Below are 18,252 nucleotides of genomic sequence, written 5' to 3' on the forward strand. Positions count from 1 at the left end.
GGGCTGCCGTGGTCACCAAGTCTATGGTGAATTCGACTTCTCTAACAGGAGGCAACCCTGGTATTTCATCTGGAAAAATATCCAGAAACTCCTCCACAACAGACGTTCGTTCCTGCTTCAAACCTCCCAGCTCTTGGTCCTCATGTGTCATGATGAGAAAACAAGCCGCGCCCTCCATAATATCTTCCTTTAACTGACCGAGAGTCACACCAAGGCATTCCTCTTCTTCTTCTGGAAAAATCAACTCCTTCTTGCCACAGTCTATGAGAATGCGATTGGTATTGAGCCAATCCATTCCCAAAATTATTTCTAAATCTTTGAGTGGCAAACAGATAAGATTCACCTTGTACCTACGTCCTTCTACCTCAATAGGGCATCTAACACACATGGTAGATGTCCTAACTTCACCCGCAGCTGGTGTTGACACCACCAAATCAAAATTCATCTCACTCACAGCTATTCCCAACTTATCAACGCACGCCTTCGATATGAAGGAGTGTGTCGCCCCCGAGTCAAACAACACACAACAATTTATTCCATACAGCAAGCATGTGCCAGTAACGAGCGTACCTGAGCTCGCTGCTTCTGCACCAGTGATTGCATAAACACGTCCAGCTGCTTGGGCTCGTCCTCCTCTAGCCTGATTTCTGCCAGCATTCGGTGGCCTCAACACAGCTCGTCCACCCATGTTGCACTCATTCTCCAAGTGCCCACTTCTTCTACATTTCGTGCAGAATTTTCCTCCCGTGAGTTGAGGGCAAGATGAACGATAGTGTGGCCCTCCACACTGGAAACAAGTGACGTTTCCTGGTTGTCCGGCAGTGATTAATGCTCGTGATCCACTTGCATTTGACTGACCTGGGCGAGCGTAAGGAGTACTTCTCGTGTTGGCAGTACCCCTGGATACAATCGACCCTCTAGTCACCTGTGTCTGCTTCTTTTGTCGTTCCACTTCTGCCATATTCTTCTCCAATACTTTGGCTCTTTCCACCATTGCAGGAAATGACCGAATGCATAAACTTGATATCAACACCTTCAGGTCGCTTCTTAATCCATTCTCAAATTTCCTACACTGCCACTCTTCACTAGTGGCCATCGTATTAAACCTCAACAACTGTTTGAAAGAATTTGTGTACTCGGATACAGATTTTCCCCCTTGCACCAGCTGAAGAAATTCTACTTCCTTGGCATAGCGAACGCTGTCTGGGAAATATTCTTCATAAAATTTGTTTCTAAAAACCTCCCAGGTGATAGGAGCATGAGTGTCGGCCAGGATAGCCCTCACACTCGTCCACCAGTGGTTGGCCTCACCAGTCAACAAGTACTCAGTAAACGCCAATCTGTTGTCGTCAGGACACCTCTTTGCATTATAAATCTTCTCAATGTCCCTCAGCCAATGATCTGCCTCATCAGGAAGACATTTGCCACTGAACTTGGCAGGGTGATGCTGAAGGAAACTTTCCAAACTCCATTCAGCATTTGGTTGAGCAGCGTTTGAAGAAGATGCTCCAGGCGCACCTCTAGTTGCAGCCAGGATCTCCATCAATTGCCTTTGCGTGTTTTCAGAATTGACACGCGATGCCTCCAATCCTTGCATAGCAGCTTGGTTTTGCTGCATCAGAGTGGCGTTTTGCTCCATCAGTGTAGTATTCTGTTGATGCAGTCGTTCAACTACGGTTTCCAACAACCTAGTGTTGCTGGACGTATCGGACTCATTCGGTTGGGGAGGAGGAGGAAGTCTAGGCGCCATTAGTTCTCTGAATCAGAGAAAAACGAGCGTTAGTAAAGTTCGAGAGTTAAAACAATAACTCATTAACATATAATAAGCACACAGCAAAACGTAGTGCACTCATACCTACAGTGTTCCTTAAAAGAACAAAACTGCTCTGATACCACTAATGTAACATCCCAAAATATAGTAATCACTATAATTCAGAATTAATCACAATTAACAGCAACATTAAACAGTCTTTACACAAATAACCGCTGCGCCAAAAGAATACAGCACTTATATAAATAAACAGTACTGTTCAGTAACTTACAGCAGAGTTTACAGTGTTCAGAAATCCACCAAAATACATAAAACAGATCTGCATACAAAATTCTGCAGAATTATATACAGAACTTCCAAAACTCAGTACAGAAAACATAACCTCTACTACTAATCTAATCCTACTGCTCCGATTTTACTTCAACCTCCACAAGGTTAGCATCCTCCACCTTTTCTTCGTCCAACACTTGCTCAAGGGATACACCACCATCTGCTCACATCCACAACGGATGATCATTGCATTTTGACAACACGGATTATACATGGACAATAGACAACACAATGGAAACGCAAGGGTAAGCTTATAATATTTAATTTATACAATCAACACATACATTTATATTTAAATCCACACATACATCATGCAAGCTCATCAATTAACAATCATACAGATACTTATATAATAGACAGACTGTCCGGACTGTATGAACCGTGTAGCTACAGGCGTCCTTGCACCCGAGTGGTGTAGTAACTGGGTAACACCAAACAGCTGCCACTCGAGGTAAGTCCGTTCTTACGTCGCCCATGTTAACTTATGGACTAAGGACCTCCTGCCATTCCCACGCATGACTACCCCTTCTACTTGAAGAGGGTATCACGGAATATCAGGATGGACCAAGCCAGCTTAGCATGCCCACAGTCATACTTTACAAAAATCAACAATCAATCATATTAGAGACGTTCCTCCTTGGAACGCTCATCATAATTCATTTCCAATAATTCATTCCACATATAATTCACCATATTAAACAGTTCACTGAATCCATATTTCCATTCTGTATTCCACTCTCTTAATTTCACGAAAGTTCATCATTTAATAAATAGAAATTTACATGTTACAGTACTCTGCATCCTTGTTTCTGAACAAGAGAAAAGAACCAAGGAACTCACCTAATACTCTTTAAAATTTATAATTTGAAAATACTGATCTTTAAAAGACATGAATGATACTTAGAAAGATTTTGAATGTAACGAGTCCAGGTAGAATCCAAAGGATAACACCAGTAAGACATTGTTTAGATAAACAGTCAATATAATTTGATTTCAGAAAACAGCACTGCCAGAAAAACGAACGTTAATTAGCAATTTGGACGAACGCCAGTTACGTTCGCTCAGAGTTCAATGGTAAGGACGAGCGTTCAATTATAAAACCGAACCCTGCTTTGAACGAACGCCAGGTAAATGACCGAGCACAATCAGAACGAACGCTGGTAAAACCCAAGCGTTATCTAGGACGAACGTTTCGATATAAGACCGAACGTCAACTTGGACGAACGTTCAATATAAGGACGAACGCTCTCTTAGAATGCACGTTCGACATAAGGTCGAACAACAATAAGAACGAACGCTCAATCATGAGGACGAGCGTCAATAAGGACGGACGCTCGACTTAAGGCCGAACGTCACTTCTTTATAAAGTTTTAAATACTTAGCTGTACTGAGCAGATCGAAAGCTCATTCACCCAATTGGGGGACGCTCGTTCTTGAGCAGAATTCATTCCAAATGAATGAATTCCAATCTAAGTCATGCTAACCAAACACCGAACGGTCTAAGACCGTCCAGTGACGAACGTCCTTTTAGCAACAGAGAATGATCAGAAATTCAGATTTTTCACACTTAGTAGAATTTTTCCCAGATTTCAATTTTTCTAACTTTATACTTTCATTTCAGATTTAATTCACTTCCAACATGTTATCATACAGTTTTCAACATCTAATTCATTCCAAGTATCCAATAACCATACTCAGTTCATGCATCATCAATTCAACATGTAATTAAATCAAATCCAACATCAAATATCATTCATCCAAGCCGTATCAGTTCATGACAGATCCATCCAAACTAGAATTCATATCAGATATCATAAACCATTCTTAACAGCTCAACCTCATAATTTTCATACATTCCAAACCAACATGCAGATCAATCACATTATCAGAAAACCAGATTTCATAACTGTGGTCATTTACACAGCTCGAACATCATACATTTAATACATGCACATCAGATCATAACACATACAGTATAAATTAAAATTATAAGCTTCCCTTACCCGGATTTGCAGTGAACGTTTAACAGTATACTTGAATCAGTCCAACTAGGGCTTTCTACCCGTTAAGCTCTTTCTTACGCTCTTCAACTAGGTTTAACCAAAGAGAACTCAGAAACTCAGATTTTATTCTTTGCATGCAACTAAAACAGTGTTCCTAGAAATTCTAGAACTAGGTTATGGCTTGGGAACTTACCAGTTACAGGATCAAAAGATGTTCGGATCAAAACGAAGCTTACTGGCCCGTGAACGTTTCTATGGTTTCAGAAAATTGTTTGGAGTTGAAAGAAGTGAGTAATGGTAGAGAGAAGATAAAGGTTCTTAGTGAGAAGTTGGAGAAGATGAAAGGTTTGGTTTTCTGAGGAAGACGAAGTGTGCGTGCAAGTGAGAGAGTTTTCTCAAAACTCAGTATTGTTGGTGGATTCCACGTCAAAACAGGCTAGCGTCTCCCAGCCTGCCACCTGCACCCCAAACCCTGCTTTGGAAGCTTCTCCTGCGACACGTGGCGTGCGTGCATGCACAGATTGGTGCGTTTTTAATGCACTGAATGTGTGCAGTGGTGCGCGTCTCAGAGAATGTTGTGGCACGGTGTTATTGCACAGCAGAGGGATTTTAAAAGCAGATTTGACATGGGATTTAATAGGATAAGCATGGATTATAATGAGCATAAATCTGGTTTAACACAGAATTACTATTGCTAATTATACAGGGTTTTACAACAACAAACATGTGATTCATGTTCTCTCTAATCGAGATGATTCTATTTCCATTCGCAAGATGAATTTGACAGTGTTTAATTCCACTGCACCAAAAGTGATGAACAAAGCCATTGAATACGCTTCGTTGCACCATCTCCAGGAGTTGACACTCATCATGGATATCAAGTCCAAACAAATACCCACTTCTTTCCTTCCCCTTGTTTTCAATTGCAAATCTTTAACCTTTCTTAGCCTTTACGCCAATTTCTCTTCCTCACCCTTGATACTTCCATCATCTCTTCCGCTACCATCTTTGAAAACCTTGCATCTCTCCAATGTCACATTCATACCGAAAGATGACAATAACGTCGAACCCTTCTCAGGATGTACTTCGTTGACCACTTTGGTCCTTCAACATTCCATGCGTGGCCCTTCAACACAGACTCTTTGCATATCAAACCCTACTGTTTCCATTTTGAGAATGGAAAACATAGTCTATTGGCATACTTTTCAACCCAAAATTGTTCTTTCTCTTCCTAAACTCACTTCGATCACACTCGAGAATAATCACTTTCCCATCTGTTATAAACTCACATGCACTTGTGATCTTCCTCTCCTTAAAGAAGTCAAAATCGATAATCGTACTCATGTACATTCTTCCATCGTTGTGCATTGGTTGCAAATGTTCTCTAACGTAAGAACGTTGATAATTTCATCTCGTACCTTAGTGGTAACATACTTTTCTTCCTTTCATGGTTATCTTTCTCAATGTTAATCTTACATTTTAAAGATTCCGACTAAAAAAATTCTAATTTTCTGTATAATCATGCAGGAATTATATATTGATCTACTGGAATTTCAACCTCCCTACTTTGCCAGATTGGAATTATTCAAAATCGAAACGGATTCTAGAACTATGATGTTTAAAGCTGAAGTAAAAAAAGTAGTGGATTACTTCCTCCGAAATTGTCAAAGAAGAAATGTTAATGTGATAGAGTGCTCAAGGCCATGTTTGTAGTTTTATGTTGTAATTGTCTTGTCTAAGTGGTGTTTTGTTGCTTGCCTTTCACAGATGATAGATTTGAACATATCATTAGTGCGAAGAATGTATTTGAAACTGATTCATTTTTAAATTTTTGGTGCAATTTTTTTATCATTTAATTAAGTTTCATCTTCTTACTAAATTTAGGTATGTTAGGTCTTTCTTAAATTATTTTTTTATATTAGTATATAATTTTTTTTCTAATTTCTTAATTAAATCATGACCTTGACACAATGAAAATAATAACATTCATTCATTAAATACATTATTATTTTTATATTAATTACAAGATAATATTATATCTCTTAAATATATATATATATATATATATATATATTATATATATATATATAAACAAATAAATAATGAAAATATAAACAAGAAATATTTAATTGAAAATTTTAAAAATTGACAACTGTACCAAAAAAGTTTAGTAAAAAACTCAATTACAACTATTCAAGTTTTCCAAAAATTAATTAAACCTGTTGTCAGTTATCTGTTTCTTGGAGCCTTTATTGTATAGCGGTGTGAAAATTTTAAATACATGAAATATGTTATATTCTTGAAAGATGCAGAAACAGAAAGTGAATCTAATATTTTTAACAACTAAAAAATATAGAAACAGGTAACTTAGGAAATAATATAATTAGAGATACGACTGTGTATTTGAAATCTGAATTTCTGAAATAAATCCGTTTTCTAGTGCTAATTTTTTAATCATTTGTCAATTAACCAACTATATAATATTCGGAATCTAAATTTCTAAAATTAATTAAAAATTATTGTACGGTCCATTTTCAATTAAGGCAGTTGCTACATTGTATTTTTCATAATTTTCCATATTTCTAAGTAGAGTTTGATTTTTGGTTACTATATGAAATTTAATTATTTTGAATATAGTATTTTTTTTAATAATGACATTACATTTTGTGGTCCTTCTAATTTCGGATGATTCTGATTTTTGTTTTTCAAAATTTAGAATATTTTTACTCTTATTATTACTCTATGAAATTTAATATTTTTACTCTTATTTTACTCTATGAAATTTAATATTTTTAACATTACATATAATTTAGAATATTTTTAAATTTTTAATATATATAGTATCTCCAAAATATTTATACATTTATACATAAAATTTGACAGGTTAAATATATATATATATATATATATATATACATACATACATATATATATATATATATATATATATATATTGTATTTTTTAAACATAAAAGCAAACTGCAATAACTATAAAAAATAATATTATACCTGCCCCTTATGCTAAGATTCATAAACCTAAGCCACGACAAAATATGAAAATTTCGAGAACAAACAATTTAAAACTTATTATCTATTATAATATATCTATTATCTATTATAATATAATATAAATAATATTAAGAAATTTTTTTAATTACTCATATTTATTTTCTTAGCAAATATTTTAAAAATTAATTTTTTATTATTTTATATTAATAATTTATTTTTATTTTATTATCATATCATATAAAAAAATATTAGAACTTTTTACTTTATTATTTATATTTATTTTGTTGAGAAATATAAAAAAATTGTTTTTCTAAACATTTTCTTTATTTATATTTATTTTGATGTCGTAGGCATAGAAATTATGTTTTCCTTTTACTTATTTTTTAAACTTATTTGACCTGTTATTTTCAAAATAAAGTATATTTCTATATTATAATTTTATTCTTAATTTTATCTTTTTATAGTTTTAATTGATTAAAATATAAAAAAAATACTAAATTTTTTTTTATTATTTATATTTATTTTGTTTACAAATGTTTCAAAAATTACTTATTAAAATATTTATTTTGTAGAAGTCCTTTTGGCAAGGCTTATGAGCTTTCAATGTTATGTTCTTTTTTTTTTTTAATCTTGTTGAAGTTTTTTTTTATGAACTTTCAAGATTCCAACAAGCACTTCTAAGTTCATCTCATCAATATTCTTTGAGATTCTTAGAGCGGTAACTTGTAGTCTTCATTTTCTGAGAAGACTGCGAAGAATTTTTTAATATTATCAAAATTGTCATAGGTTTTACCTGACGATCTTAACTCATTTAGGATCGTTTGAAACTAGTTGAACATGACTTGAATGTTCTCGTTGTCTAGCATGGTGAATAACTCGTACTTTCGAGTTAATAAGCTCAACTTTTTTCTTTTGACTTCATTTGAGCCTTTGTATGTGACAACTAAGGTATCCTACATTTCCTTTGCTCCCCTGAATGCATGTACTTTCCTACATTCTTCCTTAGACAAAGCACACATTAGTGAATTTTGAACCTTAGAGTTAAGAAGGTATCTATATTTTTGCTCATCGGACCACGAGGTTTTCTGTAAGGGCTCTCCCTTATTATCAAGGTATACAATTACCATTCTTAACCACATCTCACATATCGATGTGACAGGATTCAAAGAATGTAATCATTCTTTGTTTCCAATAGTCAAACTTTTCCCCCTTAAACAGATGAGGCATGTTGACAACATATCCTTCGTGTTCCATTGTCCGCTAGGATCTTTTCCTCAAGTTTTGTTAGGAACTCACCCTTAAGGTAAGCTTTGATGCCAACTGAAAACACTAAAAGGATGAATAATGTTTCCGAAATCTTTTCGCAAAGCAACATTTAATAAGTTGTTAAAGAGATGTATGATTTGTAAAATGTTTTTATAAGATGAGTAAGTGGAAAATGTTTTAGGTAGCAAAACAATAAACCATAGATTTTGTACTGGTTCACTCAACCTGAATTACGTCCAGTTCTCCCTTAAGCATTATTAAAGGGTTTCACTAATCTTTTACAAAGATTACAACGAGTTTAACCTTTTCAGGTTTACAATAAGTGTTCTTACCACTTCTGGTTCACCTAGTCAACATAACTAATTTGAGTTTAACCACTCCTGGTTTACAAGTATTTTAACCACTTCTGGTCTTAAGTATTTTAACCAATTCTAGTCTCAAATCTAGACAACATGTCTAGACAAGTGTTTTAATTCTCTTCAGAATTTACAAGACAAACAGTGTTTAAGAGCAAAGGTATAGATGATAACTCTCAAAGAGATTATATAAACAATACAAAGAGTTATGTGATTTGCTAAGGTTTTTCTCTCAAAAGAAATATATCTTTACATGATATATGAGTGCAGTAAGCTTGAGTTCACTATTTTATTCTTCTTTTCTCATCCTTCTTGTGTTATCATTACTATCTTCTTTTTAAACTTTTGTCTATGTACTTTTTCTTGAAAGGTGACCGTCAAACAAGGAAGTTTACTTCAGGAGAACAGATAACCTTGAAGTAGAAAATCAGACTTTAGTCTTTTTTGTAAGGGTCAGAGCTTTATCATTGCCTTAAGCAAACTGAGCTTATACGATGTGACAGAATATAAGGCTTCATGGGAAACATTTCTAGAATGCTCTTCTTCTCACATTACGTCTTTTTCTTAGGTGCAATTATTTTGATCATATCTTTCTACTTTAGTAATCTACACAAATATGAAGAATAAAGTATACAAACATCGAAACACTTTATCATACATGCATTACATGTTTTGAACGTTGATAAGCGTTAGACTCTATTACGTGTTCAAGATATCTTATCATTTGTTATTTCATTCATAAATACATTATTTGGTAAAACATACAATATACATAATCATCATATGGTATAAAAATTAGATATTTCTTTAAAGGATATAGCATTTAAGGATCTTCATTAGACTACGTTTTCTTTAAAACACTTTGTTTGATATAACACTTGTATTAAATAAAAATTTCTTTTTAGTCATAATATTAGATAAATTTTCTTTATCATAAGACATTTTGCTATTCATATAGTTTATTAGATTATTTCAAAAGAAAGACATTTTCTTTTTCTTAGTCGCGGTTTATGATTTTTAATTTATTAAACAATTTAGAAAACATTATTCATAAGTTTAATTCTATCTAAAACAAACATTATAAAATATTTTTTCTATAAACGCTATTTTTTTTAAACATCATTTCATACACAACAATATTTTATTTACTATTTATTATTAAAACCTGAGTTGTTTAATATAGAAAAATGATTGGAGAATAAGATGAGGATGGGTGCAAGTGTGACTGGTGCAGCAGTAAAATGGGGAATAAAAATTTTTGTCGGGGTGGAGGAAGAAAATATTTCTTGTGGAATTTTCTCTTGTTGAGAGACTTAAAGATTATTTTTCTTAGAGTTGGTAATATTGTTTTACATTTATTTGCTTTTCTCTTCTAAAATACTGATTGTTCTGACTTCTACTATTCTCCTTTTCAGCCCATATTTTTCCACGACATGAAAGGCCTTAAGCAAATTATTTTCTGCACCTCAACTTTTCATCCTAAAACACAATTTTTTAAAATATTTCCCTTTATAGATTATCCTGCACAAGGAACATTTCCTCATTACTCTAACTTATATCATCCAACAGAAACAACAAAGCCGTAATTGGAAATCTTCTTTTATGGGTTCCATGCTATAAAGGAGTTGAGTAGATTGAAGATGTGAAAGGAAGAGTAAATCATAAATTTGAATTTCATAATGATTTTGTTTTATAGAGAAACCAGATCAAAATTTGTTAACAAAGAAGCTGAACTAAATAAAAATTATATAATCTCACATCTGAGGAGACAATTTTATCCACCAAAGAGTAAAACATGGCAGCTAGGCCAACCTTGGTAACAAAATATGGCAGATAAGTAATAACTACAGCAAAAATGTGGTAAAAGGAGCTAGCCAACCTGTAAACCTTTTTTTCCACTTTCATAATCCAATTAACGAGAAGAAATTCAATGATGCCTGTCTGTGTCCTCGTGGAAAACTGAAAACCATGCTCCCTTGCAGCTATGACAAAAGCTGTTTCATGTAGTGACTCAGATGCATATGATGGCAGATGAACCTCAGTACCCATTTCAGGCAAACATATCTCAATCATAGATCTAAAACATAACCCATCATCTTAGATATAATGTATGAAGAGATTATGAATTTGAACAAAAGAACAAGCTTATATGGAATCACAAAAATCTGTGGATGTTACAGGACACCACATCAGAAACAAATACCAATAAACTATTAACTAATTATGAAAATCAATAAAATAGGGATTAGACCTAGTTACTCAAGGCTTGTCCTTCTAACAAACCAAACTTCATGAAGAACTTCTTCTTGTTGCAATCCAACATTTCACTCAAGCTACAATTTAAATTCTTCTCCTTTAGAAGTTTGTACCGCGGTTCTATTCTTCTCTTGAGGCCATGGTGAAAGAAACAAGGATAATCAACAACTTCATCAACTTGTCTTCCCATCACATCCACTAAAAATTTGAACCTTGGTTCTAATGAATTCTGAATGCTCTTGATCAATATAGGAGGAAAACCAACCACCAAAGCAACTACCTGTCTTTCTTGAAATCCTCGTCTCTTTAGATACGCATAATTGGGTACCAAAAGCTTGTTCACATCTCTACTCAAGATTGCTGGGAACTTCACAGCCACTGCTTGAAGATCCTGCTCACTCAGACCTATTGATTTGAGGAACTGTGAAGTAGGGCGGAGTCTTTTCTCAACACTATAACCCATAATATAGGGGTCCTTGACTATAACTTTTCCAATCATTCCATCTTTATTGAGACCAAGGCTAGCAAGAAAGTTCACAATTTCAGTCAACTTTGTTTCAATGCTGTAACTTATAAGCCTAGGATTGAGCAGTATCATTTTGCCAATATGCTTTTCAGGAATACCCAAAGCCTGAAAGAAGGCCAAAAGGGGACAAAGCTTCTCTTCCACACTGTTTGAGAGTATGTGAGGGAACTTGGCTATGGCAGTAGCAACCTCACGTGGTTTTGTTCCCAGGGTCCTGAGACATTCAACCGTGGGCATAATCTTGTCATAAAGATCCAGCGCAAGAATTTTGGGGCATTTTGAAACAATTGAGGGCAACTTTCTTTCTTCAATGCCAATGCTTCTCAAATACTCCCAATTCTCACTGGCTCTTTCCTGATGCACATCCTCAAGGCGCCTACACCGTCGGAAAATTCCTTGCACACTGTTGTCATCAAACCCTTTATCTTTGAAAAACCACATCATACTGCTCGTGATCTCCATTTTACTCTAAAAATAATTTATTTTGAGAATGAAGAAATAAATATTAGCTTACATACGCAAACACCAATAGAACTAGAAGAGTAACTGAAGCTCAAAACTTAGCACAATTCAAATTCAAAGGTTACATAACACTTTGTTCAGCACAAACAGGCATGTAAACCCGATTATTCGCACTCACAATTTTGCAAGGGAAACAACAAAGGGTTTGGAAATTTTCTTCATTGAAAGATTAAAAATTTTTGGAAAACGAAAAAGAGAATTGAAATGTTATAACTGAGAAATGGATATGGTGTTAGGAAGAGTGAGTTACCGAAGGGTTCTGCCGAATGCATGCGTGGGAGGAGAGGAGGGTTCAACACTAACAGTGAGGACGAGCTTCGCAGAAAAATTAAAATGGCCGATTGAAAGATAAGGTGTGTAGTGTTCCCCCATTTGATTTTTTTTTTTTACTTTATTATCATATAATATAAATAAATATTAGAACATTTACTTTATTATTTATATTTATTTTGTTGACAAATATAAAAGAAAATTGTTTTTCTAAACATTTTCTTTATTTATATATATTTTTATGTCGTAGGAATAGAAATTATGTTTTCCTTTTACTTATTTTTTATTTTTAAACTGATTTGCCCTTTTATTTTAAAAATAAAAATATATTTCTATATTATAATTTCATTCTTAATTTTATCTTTTTATAATTTTTAGTTGATTATAATACAAGAAAAAAAATACTAAAATTTTTATTTTATTATTTATATTTATTTCGTTCACAAGTGTTTCAAAAATTATTTTTTAAAATATTTATTTTGTTTTATTATATTTATTATGTTGAAAATTATTTCAAAAGTTATTATTTTAGTAATTTTTTTATTTATATTTATTTTGTTATTACATGTGCATGGTAGAAATGACAATCGGAATTAGTTTCATTATTTTATACTCTTAAAAAAAATTATCTTCATATATTTGTATATGTACTCATATTTGCACATGTTTAAATGTTTGAAAAATGTTTATACGTGAAAAAAATTCTTATAAAGAAAACATATTTTATATTTTGAAAGACTTAAATTTTGTAATAGGACTATAATATACTTATTATATGATTGTATATATTTCTTTTATTCACACGTTTGCTTAATACCTAAGTAATATGTAGGAAAAACTAATTTATTTTTTTGAGTTGTTACAACTTTGTTATTTATTAAATAAAAATTTAGAAAAATATAATTTGTTTTTCTTAAATTAATTAGATAAGTATCGATTAAACAAACTTAATAATATATATTGAATAAGTTTGTTCATATACATTAAATAATTCAATTCATTCTCTAGTTAAACAGGTCTTATAATATCTATTAGACAAGTTTATTCACATAATAATTAGACGAGTCTATCAATACATATTATACATTAGACTAATATATTCATATACTGATTAAACGAATTTAACAAATATTAGACGAGTTTAGTTTGCCAATGCATTGATTAAACGAGTCTATCAATAGAAATTAGACTCGTTTATTCATGCATTGATGTGTATTTTTAGCTAATCTACTTTACACATTTATACGTATCATTTATACTTTTAGAGAACCTACTAGAATTTTTTCTCATGTTTTATCCATTATATTTTTGCAAAATCTATTATATTTTTAAATTCTATTTCTATATTTTTTCTAAATAAAACTTTTTTCTAAACAAAATTTTTATATTTCTATAATTTTAAATATTGTTTATATATTTTTTCCAAATAGAAATTTATATTTTTTTCAGAAAAATAGTATTTAAACTGCATCTACTGTCAAATTGTTTAGTTGAGAAAATAAAATACATGTAAATATAGTGGTGGTAATAAAAATGTGAAAGGATGTATTACAGGAAAAAATATATTCAATTTTAAGAGAATAATTCATTTATATGAAAATTTTGAAATGCTTTATAAGAAAATATGATGTTCAATTTCAAAAGAAATTAAAATTTTAGAATTTTATTAGAATAATTTAATTACTTAAAATAAAGAATTTTGAATTTCACTTAAAAACTTGAAATTATTCATATTTTTAAACTCGTATTTTTTTCTTTATATTCTCTACTGAGTTGGGAGTTGTCGACATGTTTAATACTAAAATATTGTTATTGATGTCGATTAAGGATTTCTTTTTATTGATATTGATAGCAATTAAATTGTTAAGATTAATTTTTTTATTTTTATTTTGTAAATCACTATTATTTCTTGTTTAATAATGTCAAGATATTATCTTTCTGATAAATGTAAATTAGATTTCTTCAGTTAATATTTGTCATGATTTGTTTTTGTCAATATTTATAGTGATTATCTCTTAAATATCTCTCGGTAGTGTGTTTAGATTTTCTTTAACATATTTACAGAAAAAAGTTTCAGTCAAATCATTTTCTCCATTTAGTTATATTTGAAAGGAAGGCCTCACACCAGAATATCTATTCCGATTTCTTACAATATTAGAAATATCAGTACAAAAAACAAAGTATGGATTTTGTTTCTTAAATTATTAGATTTGATGCATCATATTTGTGCTATAATTTGAAATTGTATATTTATAAGATAAGATAATTGCTAATATATAATCATATTTATGTCATAATTATACGTGATTAGAATCATACAACACATATAATTATGTCTATAATAATTATTTGAGATTTAATGATGATTTAACACTGCTTTATAAGATGAATAAAAGTTTCCTACATATTGAATCCCTACCTTTGCTCTCTTTTTTTCATTCGTGAATTCTCATAGTTGGAAGTTTCCAAAAGGAACTTTTTTCTCTTTTTATCATCGAAAGCAGTTTGCTTTTTCTTCAAGAAAATTCTTGGTGAGATTTTCTATACTGTCCATCATGATTTTCTTTATCATTTATAATAATAATTTTCACGAACTTTTCTTTATAATTTGTGGTAAAATCCAATTCATGAATTAGTTGTTGTTTGATCTCTGTTCTTTGATCTTAACCTTTGTTGATCAATTTGTATATGTGCGTGTTTCAGAATATGGGTCGTCCAAAATTGATTTTGAAACCCATCACAAATGGGAGAGATCGTGATTTGGCTTTGATGAAGAGAAAGAAGGCATTATTGAAGACAATGTCTGAATTTTGTAGTGTGTGTGGAGTGAAAGCTTGTTTGATTATGTATGATGGCAAAGGTGATTCTCCACCATTGACTTGGCCCCAAGACCCCATTGAGATGCACTCCATCATTCAAAGGTATGAGCGTATGGTGTATGAGAAAATTCCTAAGAACTTTGATCTCAATAACTTTTTTGAGACGAGGAAGAACATGGTTGACAGTGAGATTGCCAAAGTTCAGAAAGAGATCCTTGAGACCAAATATCCCACTTGGCATCCATGCTTCAACAACCTTGGTGCTGAAGAATTGAAGAATTTCATAGCTAGATTGGACAGTAAGCTTGAAGCATGTAATCAACGAACAGTAATGTTCAAATGCAAGAAACAAGATGAAGCCCAATTCAATTTCAAGCAATGCCTGATTCAACCAGAATGTGTTGCTCCAAATCCAACCCAACTGGTTGTCATGAAGGATATTCTCCAAAACCAACTTCCTTTTGCTCCAATGAACCCACTTAATGGTAACCTTGCACCATCTTTCCAACACAATTCTGAAAAAGGCTCTAGTTCTCAATCCCAAAAGCTTAACTTTGATCCAAATCTCATGCAATTGAAGGAAGAGAACAAAGGAGTGGTGGATACATCCAATGCATGCCAAACTGATGTGCTTAAAAATCCTTCAAATAAATTTGATGTGCCTTATGATTTTCTTGATGAGTCCTTTAATCTTTTTGACCAACTTGGTGAAATACAAAGCTTGAATCAACATTGGGGGAATAATCAACAGGATGCACTTGTGGTTGGAGGAAGTATCACAACAATGAATGGTGGTGTTACCGATGATACAAATTTTCATGGAAATCAATACAATACAGAGACCTCTCTTTGCAATTACAATGGAGTTATGCAATCCTATAACTATGACGCATCATGGCAGGATATTGGTTTTCAGCAACAGAATCTGCAGCAAATGGTAACTTTACCTTCATTTCAACCATCAGTAGATAAATTCAAGCAGATCACCACAACAGAGAGCTTAAAAATCTGTTATCCTAACATATGACTTAAATAATATTTGTGGTTCTTTTTTACTCTGTCTTTATATTATGTTAAATACTCATGGTTGGTAACTTGTGTAATTTATACTTATTTTATATAGAGTTTAGTTGTATAAAATAGTACTTGTTCAATATCCATTATTTTTTGTTGAATAATAGTATGTTATTCATTTGACATATATTGAAAACTTACAATAATTACTAAAAAATAAATTTTTATATTTATAAAAGAAAAGAAAAAAATAATAAAGAATAGTGTTAAATAAATATAAAAATTTTGTATGTGTCAAAATATTATTGTTAAAAAAATGTATTTATATTAAAATTATAATAAGTGATTATTAAAAAAATCTGAAAATAATTTAAATAAGCATATCCAAGATAGGTGATCAAATTGTATGATATAAAGTCAATGATGCAATCCTTTTTTTTGCTTGACAAATTAATGTAAGATATTTTGGTAATCATGAATTAATGTAAAATATTTTGGTAATCATGAATTAATATAAGATTTTTGACAAATTCAAGTTAAGAGTTTTATTCGGATGAGGAGAATAAATTATTTGCAAGTTGATATGCAAATATTTTAGGACGTATTTGTTTCTGCAAATGGAAACTCACCAAGCGAAAAGCGATGATTGTGCAAATATCAATGCATAAAAACACAGATAACGATAAAAAACTATGCTTCAGATTTTCTTCGCTCGAATGCAAAGAAAGTAGATGGAAGTATATTTTTATAAATTTTACATTAACTTTTTCTTATAAATTAAACTAAGAATCTATTAAAAAATTAATTGAAAAGAAATAAAAATATTATTTAATTTCACTAATTTAAATTATAATATTTTATTGTTTTGATATATTTTTATTTTGAAATATAATTTCCATTTTTTAATTTAAAATTTATTTTAACTTTAGTTTATATTTTTTATTTTATAATTTCATATATTAAAACATTTTTTAATCTATCAAATTCATTAACATTATTTATAAATTTTTCATAAACTTTCATCTGAAGCCCTTTCATTTTCAAATCACACAAAATTCTATAACATAAAAAATTGAAATGTAAATGATTACATGATGAAATAGTTTCACTTAAAAAGATTTAAGAATTTGTCCTCACCACAATACCTATTCCCACTTCTTACAATAGAAATATCGGTGAAAATTAACTATTGATTTTGTTTCTTAAATTATTTGATTTGATATTGTATGTGTATGTTATAATTCCAAAGTATGTATTTATGTTATAATAGTTAATATATAACTATATGTGTTATAATAACCTGATTAGAATTACATATGTAATCATTAACTCTAAAAGATTGTTTGAGATTTAATGATGATTTAATAGAAGAACACTAAAATATATTCAACCTTTACTTTATATGATTTACTGATTTATTATTTTTTTTGTTATTTTTATTGTAAAATCAAGAATAATGATTTGAATAGTTTTGTTATTCATGAAGAATATTCTGGAGAGTCCTAAGCATTGGATTATCAGTGTTACTTTTACTATGAATTACTACTATAAATAGGTAGTTGAAATAAATTTATTATTGAAAGATTTTGTTTGGACAAATTAATGTAAGATCTCATGGTAACAATGAATAATATGGATCTTTTATTTTGGTCAAAATCAAGGAAATACATTTTCTGCAATGACTTATATAGATATTCAAGATAGTATATCTTTATTTTAAAATTGAGTAATAATTTAATTTAGTCTTAATTATGTTTTAAATTTGGTTATTAAATTTTAATTACTTTTTTTCTGATTGGTTAAATATTTAAAAGTTTTTTATTTTCTAATTTAACTTTTAGAACTTCATTTTTCTGTTTTGAATAACATGACTATTATCTTGTTTCCTTACCATCATATTTAATTATCTTTACATAGTATTTTATTAAAAAAAACTACTGATTAATATTTTTTTCTAACATTTAATATATTAAGAGTTATTTAGAATTATAAAAATATAACATTACAAATTAAAACATTATAATTTAATAAAAACTGATACAAAAACAATGACTGAAATGAATGAGTACTTACTCATTTCCTCTCCATACTAAACCTAAACCTAAACCTT

At 30.9% G+C, this 18,252-nt stretch overlaps 2 protein-coding genes and 1 long non-coding RNA gene across 3 annotated transcripts; 1 reads left to right on the plus strand and 2 right to left on the minus strand.

The window, feature by feature from the left end:
- Positions 1-1,987: 1,987 nt before the first annotated feature.
- LOC148194992 (uncharacterized) lies at positions 1,988-4,814 on the minus strand. The gene is made up of 2 exons (XR_015780819.1): positions 4,105-4,814; positions 1,988-2,261 (listed from the first exon to the last, which is right to left on the minus strand). It is a non-coding gene; the product is annotated as an uncharacterized LOC148194992 (long non-coding RNA).
- A 5,650-nt stretch (positions 4,815-10,464) lies between these two features.
- LOC124839332 (transcription termination factor MTERF6, chloroplastic/mitochondrial) lies at positions 10,465-12,428 on the minus strand. The gene is made up of 2 exons (XM_047315121.2): positions 12,290-12,428; positions 10,465-11,985 (listed from the first exon to the last, which is right to left on the minus strand). Exon 2 carries the CDS (start codon positions 11,977-11,979, stop codon positions 10,987-10,989), a length of 993 nt encoding a protein of 330 aa, XP_047171077.1. The 5' UTR covers positions 11,980-11,985; positions 12,290-12,428; the 3' UTR covers positions 10,465-10,986.
- A 2,308-nt stretch (positions 12,429-14,736) lies between these two features.
- On the plus strand, positions 14,737-16,282 carry LOC124839331 (uncharacterized). The gene is made up of 2 exons (XM_047315120.2): positions 14,737-14,840; positions 15,013-16,282. The coding sequence occupies exon 2, from the start codon at positions 15,016-15,018 to the stop codon at positions 16,153-16,155; it is 1,140 nt and encodes a 379-aa protein (XP_047171076.1). The 5' UTR covers positions 14,737-14,840; positions 15,013-15,015; the 3' UTR covers positions 16,156-16,282.
- The last annotated feature ends 1,970 nt before the right edge of the window (positions 16,283-18,252 follow it).

The sequence above is a fragment of the Vigna umbellata genome, chromosome 7 (genome assembly GCF_029865625.1).
Source record: "Vigna umbellata cultivar VRB3 chromosome 7, Vumbellata_1.0, whole genome shotgun sequence".
NCBI classification, from domain to species: Eukaryota; Viridiplantae; Streptophyta; class Magnoliopsida; order Fabales; family Fabaceae; genus Vigna; species Vigna umbellata.